Consider the following 17,373-nt stretch of genomic DNA (forward strand, 5'->3'; position numbering starts at 1 on the left):
GTCACTGATTCAGTAGCAGTATTCTGCAACTAAGGAGCCATAAATCCACTTAACAATATTATCCTTTAGCCAACATTTCTCTACCCTTACTAAAGAAAAATGTGCAATTACCAGATGTTTTGCTAAAATTAAATTCAAGTAACTTATCAGCAGAAACAATATGCCAATGCTAGGAACACAAAAATTAGTGAGATATGATCCTTGCTCTCACGAAGCCCATAATTTTGAAAAAGATATACGATATCTTGGCATCCTTCCAACCTAGCAGAATAGTAGTCTCATAAAAATGAGTCACACTATATTTCATCTTCTTACTCTTAGCTACATCCTGCTATAAAATTAAAATACATCTTTCCCCCTTTGTGTTTACAAGTTCCAAATGTTTATAGACTTATGTCTCTACTTCACTGTCTCTCAGCTAAGATGAATATATTTAGTTTCTTTTCTCCTTCCTTTTTAAAGCAATTCCTCAATATGAGTAATCTTTTTGGTCACTTTAAATATAGTCTATTTCTGTATTAAATTCTAGGATCAAATGACATAATTAAAATACTGTTCCAGATATGAAATCAATCACAATGAAAAACACCAACTTCATTGATGATGTAATGCTTCAGATTCTGTAACGTGTGTCAAGGCTAAAACACTCGTTTTTATTTACCTTTTAAGTTTTAGGAATTAAACTAATTACATTAAAAGTTTATATTCACTCTAACCCTCTAATTTAGAGATGGTACATACTCTGAAGCAGTTGTGACTAACAAATAATGTAAAGCCAGATTTCCTACAGAAATAGGAAATAAAGCATTAAAAAAATTACTTGTTGACTAAAATTACAAATCTACTCTTAAGCTCACACAAAAAATAATTTTTCAAATGTCTCCAACATGCTCCTTTTAAGACCATATCTATACTTTATATTTCTTTATCTACTATAGAATATATCCAAAAGTAAACATACAACTTAAATCTTCTATCCTGAAAATACTTTGGCAAAACCATGACAATATGGTTCAGGTAACAGAACTCATGATCAATGAAAAGAATTGAGTAGGGTGTCACAGTCTAGATTCCTATTGGTTCAAAGTTTCATATCTTATTAGAGTTACTTACATAAGGAGTAGAAGCAGTTGGTAAATGTGTGGGTAAAATACAAGCAAGTGCCATACTAGATCAGAACCCTGTTCAGAACATATTTTCAAGATTGTGTTCATGCTATGGAAGAAGTAACAATAATTCGTCCATGGAAAATTCATTCTCTTGCTCACAAAGGTTTAGCACTTAAACACAAACAACTCCCTAACCTGATATTTAGGGCCTTCTTCAATAAGGCTCCAACCCATATTTTCTAGTCTTAACTCATACTACCTTAATTCAGCTTATCTATTTTTTGAGCCAGACAGAACTACACAACCTTTTGGGATGATTCAAGTGCTTTCCCATCTCAGAAGTTTCACAGTCAATACACCCATAGGTTAACTTCACCTCTCAAATCTCTATTTAAATTCTACTCACCCTTCAAAGTCCAGGTCAAATTGTACCTTTCTGAAGCCTTCCCTCTATGTCTCTGGTTAATCTCTTTCTGTCCCCCTACCCCCTTCCCTCTGAGATTCGCCAGTCTATTTCATGTTTCCATGCCTCTGGTTCTATTTTATTCATCAGTTTATTTTGTTCATTAGATTCCTTGTTCATTTATTTTTATTTTTAGATTAATTGTTGGTAGATATGTATTCATTGCCACTTTATTGTTCATATTTTTGTTCTTTCTTGCTCTTCTTAAAGAATACCTTCAACATTTTATGTAATACATTAGCTTTTTCTTGTCTGTGAAGCTCTTTATCTGACCTTCAATTCTAAATGATAGCTTTGCTGGATATAGTAATCTTGGTTGTAGGACCTTGCTATTCGTCACTTTGAATATTTCTTGCCACTCCATTCTGGTCTGCAAAGTTTCTGTTGAGAAATCAGCTGACAGTCACATGGGTGTTCCCTTGCAGGTAACTAACTGCTTTTCTCTTGCTGCTTTTAAGATTCTCTCCTTGTCTTCAACCTTTGGCATTTTAATGATGATGTGTCTTGGTATGGGCCTCTTTGGGTTCCTCTTGTTTAGGACATACTGCACTTCCTGGACTTGTAAGTCTACTTCTTTCCCCAGGTAGGGGAAGTTTTCTGTCATTATTTCTTCAAATAGGTTTTCAATATCTTGCTCTCTCTCTCTTCTCTTTCTGGCACCCACATAATGCAAATGTTGGTATGCTTGAAGTTGTCCCAGAGGCTCCTTACACTATTTTCATATTTTTTTATTCTTTTTTTTTTTTTTTTTGCTCTTCTGATTGGGTGTTTTTTATGCTTCCTCATATTATAAGTCGTTGATTTGATTCTCAGCATCCTCTACTCTACTGCTGATTCCCTGTAAATTATCTTCTATTTCAATTAGTGTGTGCTTAATTTCTGACTGATCCTTTTTCATGTCTTTGAAATTCTCACTAAGATCTCTGAAAGTCTCACTAGGTCCCTTGAAGCTCTCACTAAGATCCTTGAGCACCCTTAACCATTGTTTTGAACTCTGTATCTATTAGACTGTTTGCTTCTAATTCATTTATTCTTTTTTGGGAGATTTCTTCTGTTCTTTCATTGTGACATGTTTCTTTGTCTCTGCATTTTGGCTGCTTTCATGTGTTTATTTCTATGTATTAGGTAGAGCTGCTATGTCTCCTGGAATTGGTAGAGTGGCCTTGCATAGTAGGTGTCTTGAGGGGCCAGTGGCTCAGCCTCCCCAGTCACCTGAGGGGCACTCTAGGTGTGCCTTTGTGTGGGCTGTGTGCACAGTCTTGTTGTAGTTGAGCCTTGATTGCTGTTGATGTTACAGGAAGGAGCTGACCTCCAGGCCAAATGGCTGTGAGGACTAGCTACAACTATAGTGGAAGAGCTGCTATGCAGGAGGCACCCCTATGGAGTAAGACTTGCTTCAGTGGGGCTTTGGTGTTCACTGAGTCTGCTCCTTGAGTGTGTCACTCATGGCTGTGTAGAGTTGTAATCTGCTATGGTCTGAAGTTGTCCACTGGATGCACTGGCTCTGGGGCCTCCCAGGCAGTGCAAAGTCAGCCACTGACTAGGGCCACCCAGCAGGAGCTACAGAGCTATCTGCAAATGGCTGCTACTTGTGTTAGGCTTGGAAGTGCCCAGGCGAGGCCAAAGTGTGAAGCAAGGCAGGCTACTGTTAGTGCCGAGTCTTGCTGATGCCAGCTGCTGCTTGTTTGAGAAATTTTAGAAAAATCTGAAGACTGAGCCAGGACAGGCCATTCACATGGAAAAGCTGCTGCAAACAGCTTGGTTGGGGCTACAAATTGGATGGGGCATGGTCTCAGGAATTCACCAAGGTGGAGTGAACAGTGTGAGCTAAGCTGATGGAAACTTAGATGTGGCTGCCAGTCAGCTTTGCAATGGGGGAGGTCTCAGCATAGAAACAATGGCCCCTGGGAGCACCACTGTCTGGGGGAGAGCCAGTCCTGAGTTCTTGTTCTAATGCCAGACAATCCAGTTCCTCCTTATATGTCCCTGGATCCCTCCAAGCCACTGCCCCAGTGCTGGAGTTCAGAGGGAGTGGGACCATGTAAGTTCATGTGCAGACCCTTTAAGTGAACTGCCTGAATCTCCAGTAGCCTCTGTGTCACTCAGCTACAATCCCCGATTTTTATAACCCAAAGTTACAGGGGCTTCTCTCATGGCACTAGAACCCTAGGCTGGGGGTCTGGTGGGGGCTGGGACCCCTTGCTCCTCATGGGAGGCATTTGCAGCTGAGATATCTCTCCTGATTGAAAAAAAAACACCACACGTGGGTGTTGGACCAAGCCATTTCGGACCTCCGCCCCTCCTACCAGTTTCAATGTGTTTTCTTTACTTCTCTAGTTGTTGGACTTCCATTCAGCCAGATTTCAGGCAGTTCTGAATGATGGTTGCTCTGTGTTTTAGTTGTAATTTTGATGTGGTTGTGGGAGGTGGTAAGTACTGGTGTTTACCTATGCCACCATCTTGGTTCTCCCTGATGCCATCTTTTCAAGAACATCTGCTCAGTTCATGTCTGTGTCACATTTTGGTAATCTCGCATTATTTCAAATTTTTTCATTATTAGTATACTAGAGGCCCGGTGCACAAAATTTGTGCGGGGGGGGGGGGGGGGGTTGTCTCCTCAGCCCAGCCTGCACCCTCTCCAATCCAGGACTCCTCAGAGGATATCCGAGTACCGGCAGTTGGCCATCCCTCTCACAATTCGGGACCACTGGCTCCTAACTGCTCACCTGCCTGCCTGCCTGGTTGCCCCTAACTGCCCGCCCCCCCCCCCCCCCCGCCAGCCTGGTCACCCCCAACTGCCCCCCCACCAGCCTGGTCGCCCCTAACTGCCCCCCTCTGCCAGCCTGATCACCCCCAACTGCCCCCCTACCAGCCTGGTCAACCCCAACCCCCCCCCCATGCTGGCCTGGTCGCCCCACGCAGCCTGCTGTTCAGTCATTTGGTCATCCCTCACTAACCCCCCTGCTGGTCTGGTCGCCCCATTCAGCCTGCTACTCAGTCATTACTGTTACTGCGATGGCGTCCTGGACAATTTGCACATTCCTCTATTATTAGTATAGATTTGTTATGGCAATCTGTGATCAGTGATCTTAGATGTTACTATTATAAGCTGGGGGAGGGCACCACAAAATATTCCCATGTGAGACGGCAAACTTAATTGATAAATGTTGTGTTTTGACTGCTCTACCTACAACCATTTTCCTATCTCTCTCTCTCCTCAGCCTCCTTATTCCCTGCGACACAATACTGAAATCAGGCCAATTAATAACCTTACAATGGCCTCTAAGAGTTAAAATGAAAGAAAGAGTTGCATGTCTTTCACTTTAATCAATAGCTGGAAATGATTAAGTTTAGTGAGGAAGGCATGTTGAAAGCCAAGATACATCAAAAACTAGGCCTCCTGTGCCAAACAACCAAGTTGTTGTGGAAGTAACTGCAGATATGATAGAAATAAGGAAGAGAACTAGAAGTGGAGCCTAAAGATATGACTAAATTGCAATAATCTCATAATAAAATTTTAATGGATAAGGAGTTGCTTCATATGGATTAACAAAGAAAGTGTTTCTTGAGATGGAATCTACTCCTGGTGAAGATGCAATTGAGACTGTTGGAATGAGAAAAAGAGTTTAGAATAGTTATATTCTCTACTAGTTATATTCTCTACTGATAAAATGAAAGATTAAACTTAATTGATAAAGCAGCTTCAATGTTTGGTAGGACTGACTCCAATTTTGAAAGAAGATCTACTGTAGGTAAAATGCTATCAAACAGCATCACATGCTAGAGAAATCATGTGTGCAAGAAGGAGCGAGTCAATGCAGCAAACTTCACTTTTGTCTTATTTTTAAAAATTGCCACAACCACCCCAACCTTTAGCAATCACCACTCTGATCAGACAGCAGCCATCAACACTGAGGCAAGACCCTCTACCAGTAAAAAGATTTAGGACTCACTGAAGGCTTAAGATGATGAACAACATTTTTAGCAATGAAATATTTTAAACTAAGGTATGTACATTTTTCTTTAGTCATAACACTATTGCACACTTAACAGACTATAGTATACACATAACTTTTATATGCAATGGGGAAACAACAACAAAAACTCATTATATTGCAACATTCACTTTATTGCGGTGGTCTGGAACCAAACCTGCAATATCGCCAAGGTATGCCTGAATACAATTTTGTGAAAAAAGGAAATGAGTTGAAATTAGTTAATCGTCAATAAAGGATTCTGATTGATGATTCAAAAATAACTGTGAACTCAAAAATATAACTCACATAGATTACATTATTACAACTTAAAATCTAAAACCATTCATGTAGGAGGTCTTTAATCTAAGAACAACCTCACAAACCCAAGAATCAAAACCATGCTGACTCATGGTTAATAGTAAAGTGGATATGTGAAAGTCTTTGAGCCTTCCAGTTTAAAATTGAGGTACAATGTGTCTGAATGGTCAAGTCAGATGAACAGGCCTGACTGACTGACTGACTAACAAGGTAGCAAGGGGTCTTAACTAGGTCTCCTTGTGTACTGGTATTTATTCCTTTCTATAATAAGTATTTATCCTCAATTAATAAAACTGAGTTGACCTAGATTTATACCTACCATATACCTAGCATCTCCAAAAGCCTAAGAAATAAATTATCATGAATTGACTTTTGTGGGGGGCAAAATAAAACTTCCAATTATAAACCCATGGGTATTACAATTATTTAGTTCCCATTGTCTTCTCAAGAACAACATAAATTAAAAATGACAACAATGCAAAGATGCATAGCATATAATTTGACATTAATAAGTGTTTGCTTTATGTGTACTGAATACAAAAGTAAAATCAAAGATTTGAATTGTGGCTAATTAGCCTAATAAATGCATTCCAACTTTGAGATTTATTCATTTATTTATTGTGAATATCAATAACAACATTCAATTTACTGGATGAAATGTCATTATTTCAGTTTAGCTCATAAGAAAAAAAAATGAGAATTTAGTTTTTAATTATTAATGTTTTTACTAATGATGAGCAATAATAAAAAAACAAAATGGATCAAAAGGTACTTTTTTTACATATGACTATCCCATTAACATTATACCAATCGCTTGTTGAAAATCACACTGATATTTTATAGCTATGCATACATATAATGGAAGAACATACACCAAATGTTAATAACGGTAAATTTTTATCATAGGTTTATGAATGGCTTTTCTTTTCTTCCTTTCTGCTTATTTTCAAAATTTTCTATAATTAATGTTTATCGTAATTGTAGCAAGAAAAAAGTATATCTTTTAAAAGAAAGGGGGAAAACATATTAATTTTAAATAAACATACTTACCAGATCTCTGTGAAGCACCCAATTTGCATGGAGGTAATGGATACCATCAAGAATCTGATAAAGTAATGATTTAACCATAGATCTTGGCAACTGCATGGGCTTTTTATTTGCTTTTGATGCACGGTGAAACTTAATAATATGCTAAAAATAAAAAAAATACTGTAATAATACATAGTCTTTGTCCATGTCAATAATACATAAATAAGGCTGTAATAAGTTCTCTATATTTTAAAAAATACTTATTAAAGGCCAATAATGACACAAAGAACAATAATTTTAATAACAAGGCCAACCAATAAAATGGAATTGATATTGGGGGTGAATGTGACAGTTTTAATGGGGTATAATGACTAGATTTACAGAAATCACTAAGATTTTCATTAAATAGGACTAAAGGGTTCAAAAGGGTTGATATTTAAAAGCCTACTTAAAACTAGTACTAGTTAGAGTCTCTACTGACAAAATGAAAGATTAAAGAGAAGAAAAACTGTAAATCTTTACTATTCTATAAAAAGTTAGCACATAGTGCATTTGAGTATTACACTGACTACATGTATATTTGTTTTTTTGGGGTTTTTTTCTTTTTTAAAAAAATATTTTTATTGATTTTTTTTTTTACAGAGAGGAAGGGAAAGGGATAGAGAGTTATACACATCGATGAGAGAGAACCATCAATCAGCTGCCTACTGCATACCCCCCATCAGGGATGTGCCCACAACCAAGGTACATGCCCTTGACCAGAATCGAACCTGGGACCCTTCAGTCCGTAGGCCGACGCTCTATCCACTGAGCCAAACCGGTCAGGGCAATGTATATTTGAATTGCAAAGTTCCATCTTCTTTTGGCACATAATGAAATTAGGAGATATTTCTAATAGTTACTGGAAAGAAAGGAGGAGAGAAAAATGGGAATTTACTTTTTAAATAAATAAATTGGGTCGTCATAATCCAATTTTTATGTCCACATGTCATATTGTGTATTATAAAAGTACTAGAGGCCCGATGTACGAAATTCATGCAAGGAGCTCAGCCCTTGCAGCCCCAGCTTCGTCCAGAAGGTCATCCGGAAGGATGTCCGGGAGGTCGTTCAGCCATCCGGTCTAATTAGCATATTACGCTTTTATTATTATAGAAGATTGAATGACAGGAATGAAATTCTACTTGCCTCCCACACCACCATCTCCACCTTCCTCTCCACCCCAGCCCTGTCCATAACATGCTAAAATGGGTACTGAATATCCATGAAAAGAATAGAGGAAAAGAATGGAGGTTCTTATCAATATCTGCAGTAATAGCATTAACTCTGAAAGTTACTTCAAGACCCATAAGTTGTTAAAGTTATTCCTAAACAGATTTGTAACTGACACATATGACAAACCACACTATATTAAGTCAAAATTTTATTATCCAAAATTTGAACTTACTGCCAAGTTTGAATTTTTTTACTTTTAGAAGCTCCTCAGATAATATATTTAAATGCCCTGAATCCTAACTTTAAAAGTTTGGAATTGGAATTAGAATTTTTATCTTCCATTATATATTGATAAAACATCCCTAATATTTGTAAAACTACATTCATACTTCTATTTGGAGGAGTTGGTTTTAAATGAGATGATGCTGAAAGAAGTTAACCTTATCTTAGAAAGGGAAACAAACTATAAGTACATAATTCCTTAAATTTAAACTACTGTGTGTACCACAAAAGAGAGCAAAATTCACTAGACGTATTAGTAAACTACCATTAATTACTTGCATAAAAGTACAATCTCCCACTCATTGGCATTGTGGGAAGTGAAGTTTCTGGTTATTACAAATACTATCTTCTCAGTAAAATAAGATGATCATGTGTATTGCTCAAATTCTTTTAAATCTTCATTTATATTTATGTTTGTTTTGAACTACAATCAACAAAGCAAGTTGTCCTTTATGTGAATTAGCAATAGGTAGTGCATCCATTTATTTCTACATAAAAGTTTTTTTTAAAAAAAATATTTTTATTGATTTTTTTTTTACAGAGAGGAAGGGAAAGGGATAGAGAGTTAGACACATCGATGAGAGAGAACCATCAATCAGCTGCCTACTGCATACCCCCCATCAGGGATGTGCCCACAACCAAGGTACATGCCCTTGACCAGAATCGAACCTGGGACCCTTCAGTCCGTAGGCCGACGCTCTATCCACTGAGCCAAACCGGTCAGGGCAATGTATATTTGAACTGCAAAGTTCCATCTTCTTTTGGCACATAATGAAATTATGTTCCTATATAAAAGTTCTAAAAAGAAAGTGATTCTAGGCTTACCCACAAATCATGTTCTGCATAGTCAAACAGCAGCCACACCTTCCTGTCACTGTGAGAAAGGAACACCTTCTGCAATGCGATCACATTGGGGTGCTTCAATTCTCGCAAAAGCTGCAGGCAAGAGGAAGAGATGAGTCACTATTCTGTTAGCAGGGAGGGGAGAATGATGAATTTCTTATAACTTCAAAATGCAATTTTTGCACGTTTAGACAATCCAGATAAGCAAAATAAAAGAAAAAATACCACTCAAAAATACCATTACTCAGATATAAGCTCTGTCAACATCTTGGTGCATATCTTTCCAATCCATTTTCTCTGTGTGTGCGTTTTAAATGAGGCCATTTTAAAATGGTAAAATGTGAAATATTAAACAAAGTATTATCATATCACGAAATAATTAAATATATTTTGATATGTGCATTTTTTTTACTATAAGAAAAGCTTCTTGAGAGGCAGGAATTGTGTAATAACATTGTTTATATCCACCCTAGACAGAATATACTCAATAAAATATTTGACAAAAGAAGGAAAGATAATTTAACAAGTCCTTCACTCATCCATGTGTAGAGCGTGTAGTCCTTCAGTTTTTAGAAAAGTAGTGAGTATAAGGGAATGACTCTCATACCCACTGATAAAAATTGGTGTGAAATGGTCCTATAAATAGAGCAAAGGAATAGGACTTCACAAAATAGAAGCTGCAAGATGGACTCCGATAATGACAAGGAAAGACAGACCAAACCAGCAAGTGAAAAGTTAGCATTGGCACATATATAAGAGGCAGATGCTTCATTAAATATTTAACAACAATAACATTAGCTGCTCAAAGTAAGAGCCCGATAAATATGCCTGTCTCAGACTATCCTTAACTAGGGTTCAGATTTAACAGGTACAGAGAAACATACTCAATTTGAATAATATATTGAACTCCTTTTAAATCTAAAACCATTCTATGGAAGATACAAAAAAGGGAGAACAAAACTTCTATCGAATACTTTCTATGTGCAAGATGACTATACATAAATGTTTTCTCTCATTTAATCTTTTATAACAACCCTATGATGCACACAGAACCTGATGTTCAGTGTAATAAAAATACCTTGACCAAAACCAAACACCTAGAAAGAGAAGAGATTTGCTTTTAAACAGATCTGCCTGGTTCCTAAGTCCATGCTTTCTCCACTATGGCTGAAGTTTGTGTCTTCAAAGCCCAGAACGTAGTGAGGAAAACATACAGACAGATCAACGAGGCAGAAAAAAATGAATTGCTTATCCATTCTAGTAACTTTAAATGAGTAAAGCATACCTTAGTGCCTGTGCTGGAAACATGTAAAAAAAAAAAAATCTTCTAAACTCCATCCTAGGGAACTTTTATAGACTATTTCCCAGTTGCCTAATTCTTTACTACTTTCAATGATAGATTTCCTAGTTCTCAATTCTCTCATTTTGGCTCTGCACCTCAGCTCTTTCTCTTCACCTACACCTTGACAACCTTGCTGGAAAGTGTCCTATCATCTATGATCTGAACCGGATTCCCGAAAATGACCCCCTGGGTTCTTCCTCCAGCACACGTGCCCTGGAACACAGCTAAGAGGTTAATAGCTGGGATAGGCTGGGCTGCACCTAGCCAGCCATCCACTTTTTACAGCTAGTCTCTGTATTTCCTGTGGATCTAAGTGGGGAAAAGGAACTGGAAGAGAAATGACCAAGGAAGATCTAATAGTCCTCCCTTGGTGGGAGGGAGACAGGGGTGATTAGATGGATGTTGGTTCAGCTATCAGCTTCTATTTCTGTTTCCACTGCCTAAGAAATGTTAAGCAACCCTACTTCTTGCTTCAGGTGCAAATGTTAAACATAAAATGCTCCTAACTGATGATTGAATCAAAGACAGTGACATTTTGGAGGGATGCAGAGTGTACTCAGTTTTCTGCTTTTGAATATTTTTGGCTCCCAGACTCAGTAGAGTACTATGCATGTTTAATGACCCCACTTGCAGTACTTGGATCCTGGTAAGAGGCCTTGCTCTAGGCACAACTATTCTCCCTTTCTTCCTGACTCCTTGGCATTGGTCAACTTAGACAGTTTGACTTTAAGTCTCTACCCAAAATATGTTCTCTTTGCTGCCTGCATGGAAGGGAAGTTGAAACTCACTTCTGCATCTAAACCAGGCTATTAAAACACCAAATGTTAGCATAGAGCCTAAACCCCACATGTCTGGGAGAGAGGCTATCACATGGAGCAACATGTAATCAATACCTCTAGAAAATTATGTTTTCTATAATTATAGTCTGTTGATACCTTTACAGTGAGTCTACCTTAAGACCCACTGTACACATTATTGTGAATAGGTAATACATTTACATGGTTCAAAACTCAAAATTATATAAAAGGATAGATTTAGATGTCTCATTACCACTTCTGCTCCCAGTGACCTCAGTCCCTCCTGCCTCCTAGATCAGCAATTTTCAACCTTTTTCATCTCATGACACACATACACTAATAAAAATCTGTGGCACACCAAAAGGTGTATTTTTTTTGTTGATCTGACAAAAAAATTGGTATAATTTTGATTCATTCACACCAGATGCCTACTGCTGTGTTGGCTGTTGTCATTTTCTTTTATTTGACAATCTAAGGGAAAAGAGTCAGTGCCCCTGACTAGTCAGGTACTGCATGTTTTAAAATTTCTGCAGTACACCGGTGGAAAATCGTTGTCCTAGATAACAATTTTTATTAATTGTTTGCTAATCCTTCCTGTATTTCTTTATCCAAACAATATATAAATATATTTTTTTGCCTGCCTTATTTACACAAAAGATAGCACTTTACCTTTTTTACTTAATCTTGGAAATCTCTCAATATCAGTAAAATATTAGTCCTAGAAATCTTTCTAGTTCTTCCAGCTGCATGATATTTCTAGGTCACCTTTTTTTTTATTGTGGTAAAATATACATAACATAAAATTTACCATTTTAACCATTTTTGAGTATATGCTTCAGTAGCATTTAAGCACACTGACACTTCATGCAACAATCACTAGCCTTTCTATCCTTTCTCCAGAATTTTTTCATTATCTCAAACTGAAACTCTGTACCTTAAACATATCCCTTTTCCCAGCCCCTGGTAACCACTGTTCTACTGTCTCTCATAAATGTGATGGTGTGAAGTAAAGAGCAGAAACATAGCTCTAACTAGCTCAGGGTGAGATATTTAACCTGGTGTACGCAGAAACTGAAACCTGGGTACTATGAGGGCATTTCCTGAAAGGGCTGTGAATCCAATAAATGCTACAAAATCCTAAAGAAAATTATATACAGGAAGAGGGGACCAAGAGGAACACACCTGAGGAACTAAAGCAGATATTAATCCAATCACTGGTTACTTTCAAGGCTGGTGTACTCATAAAATGTTAGGCCCTAAACAACTTCCACACAAAATTAGAGTCCTTACCCCTATTCACTAAAACAAAAAAATTAAAAAGTAAATTCCCTTACCACTATTCACTGAAGAAACAAAAACAGTAAACAATATAAATGTTCAATAATAAGAAAACTGTTAAGTAAATTACGGTATAACCACATATTGTAGCTTCAAATATATACGCTGAGGAAGTTTTTAGATCCATTAGAAAAGACTTGGGCTGTAATTTTGTGATGTAATATAAAAAGACAACAAAATATAAATGTTTATAAAATAGGAAATTTAGTAAGACATTAATATAGTTACCTGAGTGGTGGGATTATGTGTGATCTTTCTGTTTTTCTATTTTACAAGTTTTCTACAATGAGCATTACTCTTATAATTTACACACACACCCCAAAAGATAGCCCTTTCTCTCCAGAAATTTACCTGCTGAGATAAGATATCATTGCACTATCACAGCTTCTCAGGCAGTTACACAAAGAAAGGAGATGATCAGACTGCTACTTTCCTTAATTCTTTATTTCACCAGTGGACTTTAATCTCTTGTCACATAAATATTTGTTCAATATGACATCATACAACTATAAATATGTTTTAATCACATCTAAACAGGAGTTAAGTATAGCATCATTTTCCTTGAACAATCCCACACTAAATGACAACATTTCCTGTGCCAGATATTCACAGAGTACTAACGTGATCCCAGAGGAGCCTAAGAAAGAATGTACAGTGAACATGCCAAAGTTTTATCAATTCCCATTCAGGGTATTTAACTGACTATAAAAAGTGTCTAATTTTCACTGTCCTGAATATATAATAATCTAAAGTTACAATTCTAAACTTTTTCCTCTAAAGTACTATTTAGGATCCTGACTGAATTTGGGGAGCCTTGTGATAGATTAACATTTACAGAATCCATTTGTATAATTATCTGCACATTTTCCTCCACTTTCATTCCCATTTTCTGTTCTCTGATGTCCCCATGGGTTCCAGATTCCTTTTCTAGGGTATCTGAATGGAGAGTCCTCTTATACTTCAATAACTCACTTATCTCAAAGTAAATCAAATTTTCTATTTTTATTAGATCTGTTACAAGTAAAACGATGATCCATTTAAGAAAGCATTGAGCATATCATTTTTTTAAAACCCTATGCCACCCATACCACCAAAAATGAAAATAAATGAAGCAGTGTATTTTATGGTAAATAGATTTACTTAACTACAAAATTCCCCAATATTCCTAAACTGAAATTCCCCAGTATTCCTAAACTGAAATTTAAGAATTAGCATTTTGAAACCTGACACTTTTTTCCCCCACACTTGTGACAGGCCTTTTGGAAGCTAGTCTTTACAAGCACATAATAATACATTATAACCTTCCAGCAGATGGCACTCATACCCTGAAATGGGGTCTATAAAACAGTAACCCAGTCGTGGTTCAAAGTGGCCTTACATTTTTTGCTTTATTTTACTTTAGTGATACTGCTTAGGTACGGAGTCATAATTTTCAAGCAGGTCTATGTTCCCCATTGTCACCCAGTAGAAGTGACAATGAGGTAGCAGGTTTAATGCAAAAAGTACAGGTTTTAGAACTCAGAGACCTGAGTTTGAGTCCTGACTTAATAGTTGCATGACATATGATTTCATTATATGTGGAATCTAAAGAACAAAATTAATGAACAAACAAAACTGAAATAGACTCACAGACACAGAGAACAGACAGGTAGTTGCCAGAGGGGAGAGAGGTTGGGGGACTGAGAGAAAAAGGTGAAGGGATTAGGGAGTACAAATTGGTACAATGGGCCTTGACTTACGAGTTTAATTCGTTCCGTGACGGAGCTCGTAACTCAAATTACTCGTATGTCAAATCATAAAGTGAACGAGTGAGACACGTGATGCTGGGCTGATGTTGTGGCGTTCACTGTGACGTTCGCTGCATCAACTAGCGGTGGGGTATCTGAAGCTGGCTCGTAACCCGAATTTTAGCTCGCAACTCAAAGCAAAAAATCGGCTGAGAGACACTCGTATCTCGAAAAACTCGTTAGTCGGGACACTCGTAAGTCAAGGCCCCACTGTAGTTACAAAATAGTCATGAAGATATAAAGTACAGCACTATGAATATAGTCAATATTGTAATAACTATGTGTGGTGTCAGGTGGATACTGAAAATATTGGAGAGAACACTTTATAAAATATGACTGTCTAAACACTATGCTGTATGCCTGAAACTAATACAAAATAATATTGAATGTAAAGTGTAATTAAAAAAGAAAATTATTTTAAATAGGACTAATTTATTACTACTTCTAAGACACCTTCCCTGAAACTCCTAGTCAGAAATGGATGTGTCTCCTCTGTATTTCCATGCATACTGTATTTCCCTTAACATTGCCACTAACTGCATAAATTTATGACAAAATTTAATTATTTATCTTCCCTAATAGATTGTAAGGTCCTAGAGTGCAGGCGTTATGTCTGCCATCTCTACATTTCCGTCTTGTACAAGCCAGACATCTGGTAGGTGTTCAACAAATGCTGCAGAATTAATGAGATCTATCTCCTATCTCTTCTAAAACATCCTATATTGATATCAAATTATCTTGCTAAAATAAAAAGTCTGATCATGTTAGCTCTCCCATTCCAAAATCTTAAATGACTTCAACGTTAAAACTCTTAAACAGAACACTCAAAACCACCCTGGCCAGTGAGGCTCAGTTGGTTCCGTGTCATCCAATGCACCAAAAGGTCATGGATTCAATTCCTGATCAGGGCACCAAACCAAAAAAAACAACATTCTAAACCATCCACCCCAAAGGCTAAATCCATTTTTCCTACAAATAATTTTCTAGGGGGGAAGTAGGCTGAAACTCAAGATAAAACTGCTTAGTAACCCTAACATTTTAACCAAAAATGAGGCAGGTATATAAGATACGAGTTAAGGACCAATGAGTTTTGCTCTGACAAAGGAAAATATCATACCTAGCATATGTTGTGGCCTTCACCTTAAGGATACACCCTATGTAATCATCATGAATAAGCTCCCAAGATCTCCACTGCACAGAATTCTGCCCATTATCTCGCATAAGGCCTTACCCTAGAACTCAGAGACCTGAGTTTGAGTTAGGGTATATCCACATACTGTAGCCTGTAGGATGACGCAGAAGTGTGATAGAAAATACCCAGGAAAGAAAGATAAGAGACGGGGGGTGGGGGGGGAGAGATAGAGAGGGAGGAGGGAGGGAGGGAGGGAGGGGAGGGGAGGGGAGGGGAGGGGAGGGGAAGGGAGAGAAAGGGAGGAAAAGAAAATACCCAGCAGGTAACAATGATTTTTTTAAAAAAAAGGTCAAAATGTATTAATCAACATTTGAGTGCCCAGCATATTCCAGGCACAGGGAGATCAAAGAGGAGACAGATTAAACAAATAATTTTAAAATTATAATTATGATGAGGTTGCTAAGAAAAATACAGAATATGACATACAATAGAAATAACCTAGTCTGAAAAGTCAAAGGAGATGCTCCTAATGAAGAAAGAGGAAAATGAGAATCACAGAGCCTCAACCAGCAAGAAAGTATACTAGAGCAGGTTATTCTCATCACATCATGAATACACTAATTCTAAAAACTCCTTCACCATTCATCTCGTAGGAGCAAATATTAAATGAAATCCATACTTTATTCTAAATTTGCTATGGCAGATGTCTATCACTAGGTAATAGAGCACATCTTTTTTTCTTTCCAGATGAATATTTATAAAACCACCTAGCACAGGACCTGCAAAGCAAGCACTCAACAAGTTTTGTTGAATGAGAAAATGAAAGCAATAGTACATGAAATATGGCTTTTATGTAAATATGTTGGTGAAATGATATTCCACATTGAAAGAATGTTAATTTCAAAACTGTGGTTACCTTTTTTATATCAGAAATGTTCAAACAAGAATAAGAATGTTCAAGGAGATATCTGGGAGAAAACCAAGATGGTGGCATAGGTAAACACCGGAGTTAGCTGCCTCGAACAACCACTTCACAAATACAACTAAAAGATGGAACGGACATCACCCAGAATCACAGGAAGGCTGGCTGAGGGGAAATTCTTCAACTAGAAGGAAAGAGAACAGCATACGAGACTCAGAGGAGGTGCAATGCGGAAAATACAAAGGTGCGGAGGTACGCGCGGAGCGGGCTGGTGGCTGAGGGCGCGGTTGGCGTTTTCAATCGGGAGGGAGGCTCAGGCACTGAGCTCCAGTTCTGGGCGAGTCTCTAGGGACCCAGACTCAAACGGGAGAAGCGGGACTGTCTGGCATCGGTCAGAACGTGAGGGCAGCTTTCTCTCCGAGGTTTGCAGCGGTTGCTGGGACTCTGAGAGGCAGAGCTTCTGGGGACGGGACTGAGAGCAGCCATAACTGCTCCCTCCACCCGCCCTGTTGATCCCGTGTGACCCGCCCCACCCAAGCCCTGCGCAGAGCCATTTGCCAGATAGCCTCAGGCAAAGGCTAGATTAGCACCTCCTAGAGGACAGAAGTTTTCCCACTGCAGACACAGCTGATTCTCACAGCCAGTTGGCCTGGAGGTCAAATCCCCCTAGTATTAACTACAACAATCAAGGCTTAACTACAACAAGACTGCGCACAAAGACCACTAGGGGGTGCACCAAGAAAGCATAAAAAATGCGGAGACAAAGAAAAAGGACAAAACTGTCAATGAAGGATATTGAGTTCAGAACCACACTTTTAAGGT

General features: G+C 37.9%; 1 protein-coding gene across 1 annotated transcript in view; it reads right to left on the reverse strand.

Annotated features, from left to right (window-relative positions):
* Nucleotides 1-17,373, reverse strand: part of CDK19 (cyclin dependent kinase 19) — a 116,370-nt gene that overhangs the window by 40,840 nt on the left and 58,157 nt on the right. The window contains exons 3-4 of the mRNA XM_081093997.1: nt 9,216-9,326; nt 6,918-7,058 (exon numbers count right to left, since the gene is read on the reverse strand). Coding sequence (XP_080950123.1) covers nt 6,918-7,058; nt 9,216-9,326 — 252 coding nt within the window. The remainder of the gene's footprint in view (nt 1-6,917; nt 7,059-9,215; nt 9,327-17,373) is intronic.

This window comes from Myotis nattereri, assembly GCF_964212035.1.
Source record: "Myotis nattereri genome assembly, chromosome: 6".
Classification (NCBI taxonomy): Eukaryota; Metazoa; Chordata; class Mammalia; order Chiroptera; family Vespertilionidae; genus Myotis; species Myotis nattereri.